Source organism: Echinops telfairi, unplaced genomic scaffold, assembly GCF_000313985.2.
Source record: "Echinops telfairi isolate 266 unplaced genomic scaffold, ASM31398v2 ScPeMD7_1;HRSCAF=3_0, whole genome shotgun sequence".
Taxonomy (NCBI): domain Eukaryota; kingdom Metazoa; phylum Chordata; class Mammalia; order Afrosoricida; family Tenrecidae; genus Echinops; species Echinops telfairi.
The window spans coordinates 40,828,040-40,832,089 of NW_022103896.1; the positions used below are offsets into that span (position 1 = coordinate 40,828,040).

Consider the following 4,050-nt stretch of genomic DNA (forward strand, 5'->3'; position numbering starts at 1 on the left):
CATAAACAAGAGCACATTGTTATCATCCCGAGACCCAACCACTTCTCTATAATCACACTCCTTGCACAAAGCATGTAGATGTTGAGAGCTAACATCAATGACCACAGCATCACTGCCGTTTTTTTTACGTCATCTCTGTTATCAAAGCCCACGGCCGCACATCATTCAACCACGATACCAGCTCTGCCTGCGGCTGCTGGACAGTCCACAGCTTCTCCCGTTTCCTCTTCTTTTGTTTCAACCCCTTCACGCACGTCCTCACCCTCCTTCTCCGTTCCGATGATCTCTTCTCCAGTCTCTCCTGGAAAAGTCAACACAGGAGATTACTAAGAGACCCTCATTCAACATTAGCAATAAAGTACCCGCGATTTGTTTCCCATGGGAGACGCTCTTGCTCTAAACTTACTGTTTAGACCTGGTTCTCTCAGCGCCTCTGGATGGCCACTGTCAAGTACTTCACCTCTCTGGGTCATGACCCCAGAAATGACAACAGAGCATATCACAAATAGAAAACGTCGTTGATCTCCTAAGCAAACAAAAGGGGGTCCATGGGGTGCCCAAGGACCTGTCCCATTTGGCCTTGATGGTGCTTAAAGAGAACACGAGTTAAACATTTAAAGCAATGGTTCTCAACCTTCCTCATGCTGCGTGCGACCCTTTTATACAGTTCCTCATGTTGTGGTGACCCCCAACCATCAAATTATTTTCGTTGCTACTTCTTCACTGTCATTTTGCTACTGTTATGAATCGGTGACCCCTGTGAAAGGGTCATTGTACCCCCAAAGGGGTCGTGACCCACAGGTTGAGAACCACTGATTTAATGATTGCCAACAATTATAAAGTTTGGACATCGCACACACAGAACTTCCTTAAGAAGTTGGTTTTGGCAACGCTGAGCAATCATCTGGAAGCAAGCAAGAGCTGCCTCTTCCCCCAAGACTGTGCTCTTCTGTCCCCCATGGCCACCCAGGGTCCTCTGAGGCGTCACGTGTGCCCCTCACTCCACTCCCTGAAAAAAAGCCCTTGGGTTAAACCGTGGCACCCCAGCTCCTAGCCCAAAAATGGTGGTTCAGATCCACCCAGAGGCACCTCCCAAGGCAGCCTTGGACCACTTGGACCACAGCCTGGAACATCCCATGAGCAGTTCTACTCTGCACCCATGGAGTCACCAAGATTCGGAAGTCAGCTGGACAGCAGCTGGTGAGCCCTAAAGACTTGAGTTTGCCACTCTTAGGCTAACCTACATACACTTTTAGTTGCTTCCCACTTGTTCCCAAAGCACTTTTTATACACCTTTATTAAAAAAAAAAACCCTATTTCAATTGACTGATGTAATTTTACATTCCGCCTTCACTTGCTAGCCCATGAGCCCCATGGGAGCAGGAGTTATTGCTTATTCATTTTGTATCCTCAGCACCTAGCACATGGTTAGGCACTTCAAAGACGCTGAGCTCATGAATCCAAGAATTAGAAAACAGATGAGAACCTTAATTGTATTGTGCTGGGAGCTAGAGTTTACCAGAATGCAAATCATACCCCAGGAGAAAATATTCTTTTTTATCGTAACTCTAATAAAGCACAGTTATCAATTCTATTTGATTGATACCACGAGGATACACTCAAATATTGTAAGTGCCACATGCCAAGACACCGTCTGTAGTTTTTTCTACTCTCATAAAGATAAAAAGACAAGAAGGGAGTGGGAAGCAGACTCATAGTCCTTCACTAAGGATAAAACTAGCACAGATGGAAATGAAACCCTAAGATCCATATGTGGTGTGTTCTTTTATTGAAGTCAACTCCTCCGCTGACCATCTCTAAGCCTTGACCTTGGTGTGCTCATGCCACACAGGTGGCTTCGTGAAGAAGGACATGGGGAAGTATCAGAGGCCCTGACAGGCAATCTGCAACATTTGGCTCCATGTCAGTCTAGCTGACGGAGGACACTGCAGGATGGAGCACTGCAGTTGTCGTGCACTCAACATGCCACACCTTTTCATCGATTGCCCTCCTGACCCAATGTATAATTGCTCCCGTTCTTAAGATTTCTCGGGGGGAGCGAGGAGGGAGGGGAAAAATGAGGACCTAATGTTGGGGGTTTAAGTGAAGAGAAAATGTTTTGAGAAACGATGTACAAATGCGCTTTACACAATTGATGTGTGTATGGATTGGGATAACAGTTGTATGAGCCCCTAATAAAATGTTAAAAAAAAAAAGATTTCTCTGCTTTCTTAACAATTGAGATGTTTCTGGCATGTCTGTGAAACTGTTAAAAAAAAAAAAAGTGAACTGACAGTCACCTGATTCCATTTAACAGCCAAGCTCTAGGTTAGAATTCTGGATACACACTATGCTTTCAAAAAGTTTTGTTGGAAAGCTGAACTGAGCATTCACAGAATTCCTGTCTCCCAGCAAGGGAAGCTTCCTGGCTTGGGTTAAATGAACTTCAACTACTTGACCTCCAGTCAGCTAATCCCTGCATCCTCCTACCCCCAGAGGGCTCCTACAAAGTCCATCTAAACATCCTGAACCTTTAAAAATGTTTGTTTACCTTCAATGTGCTGTGAATGGTTGGTGTGAATTTCCCGGACCAGTTCCACACTTGTCTCTGCCTCTATCATCCCTGCTGGATGCTCCAAGCTTCCAACTGTTCCCTCTAGCTGGATGTGTCCCATGCTTCCAGGAACTTCCAGAGCTTTGTGGAGAGAATCAGCGTCTACAGCTGCCTCCATAATCCGACTTCTGTCTGATAGTTCTGATGTTCCAGTCTCTCTGGGAATTGTGTCTAGAAGTGGAGGCTGCCCATCTTTTCCCTCTGTGGCTTGAAGCTGCTGCTCTTCAGCTGTTTCCCCAAGTTGACTGCCCTCCGGTATTTCTGGAGCTTCATTCTCTTGGGGAACGATTTCTGGAATCTGGAACTGGTCATCCTTATCCACCGCTTCTGGAGCTTGTAGCTCTCCTGCTGTTCCCCGAGGCTGCATGGCCTTGGCTGGTCCTAGCGGCTCCATCCCTCCTGCAGCGTGTGGACTCGCGGTGTCTTCTACTGCTCCAAGCGAGGTCTGATTTCCAGCCATCCTCACACACGGACGCTCAGCTTCTGTTCCTAAGAGCTCAGTCTCAGCATTCCCTTCCAAAGGCCGAGTTGTCGCTGTTTCTCTGTCTTTCTCCTTTTTGTCCGCTCCCGGCGTCTCATTTTTGCCAGCTGGCTGAGGGGGCCCAGATTCCTGAGCTCCCTCGAGAAGCTGAGCTCCCTGCTCTGTGGGTCCCAGTTGATCGGCTAATCCCTCGGCGGTGGATCTTGGTTGATCAGTTATATCCTCTCTTGTGGAGACCAGGGGCTGTTCATGGAGGGATTTAACACCATTAGCTGTAGACGCCGTAGAGATGTTGGGCTTTTCTGATGGAGAAAGGTTTTCTCTTGGAACGCTGCCATCAACAGTGGGCTTTTTCCCCGTTTTACATGGTTGAGGTTGGGCGAAGCAAGACTCATTCTGTGCTCTCCTTGGCAAACACTTATTTGAAGTGACTTTTTGGTCATTCATTTTAAAATAGGAAGCAAAGAGAAAACATTCATTAGTACTTAGGTTCTAACTTGAGAAAGTAAATTGAAATTAAAAAGTAGACTCAACAGTTCAAGATAGTCTCAGTACAATTGTGTACAGAAAGGTCAGACCAGGGCCCCAAAGCTCCCCCAGTCAAATATTTTCACTGTCTGTACCTCTAACACATTCTCTTCAACCCTGAGGCCCTCCAACACCACAGTGTTCTCTTGTTGGCTCTTTGGGTACCATGTCATGAGGCCTCTCCTCTCTTCTAATTGAGCACATTCCACTTTGGGTTCTCACTGTCTCTTGCCGGCCTCACCCTCCCTCCTCTTTGGACTGAAAAGCAGGTGGCATGGTGTTTGGTCCTTGGGCGGTGAGAGGTCTCCTTTTCCTTCAGAGGCAGAATGATACCGAGCGAAAGGAAAACGCCCGACGGCAGCGAGGCCCTGGCAGGTGCAGGCTAAGAGTTCTAGAGAGGAACGTGTTAAGGACAGCTCAGTCTGAG

The 4,050-nt window shown here is 47.2% G+C and overlaps 1 protein-coding gene across 1 annotated transcript; it reads right to left on the bottom strand.

Moving 5' to 3' along the window:
- Positions 1-3,542, bottom strand: ERICH5 (glutamate rich 5). Its single transcript, XM_004697703.2, has 2 exons — positions 2,552-3,542; positions 1-301 (listed from the first exon to the last, which is right to left on the bottom strand). Exons 1-2 carry the CDS (start codon positions 3,540-3,542, stop codon positions 162-164), a joined length of 1,131 nt encoding a protein of 376 aa, XP_004697760.1. The 3' UTR covers positions 1-161.
- Positions 3,543-4,050: the final 508 nt, after the last annotated feature.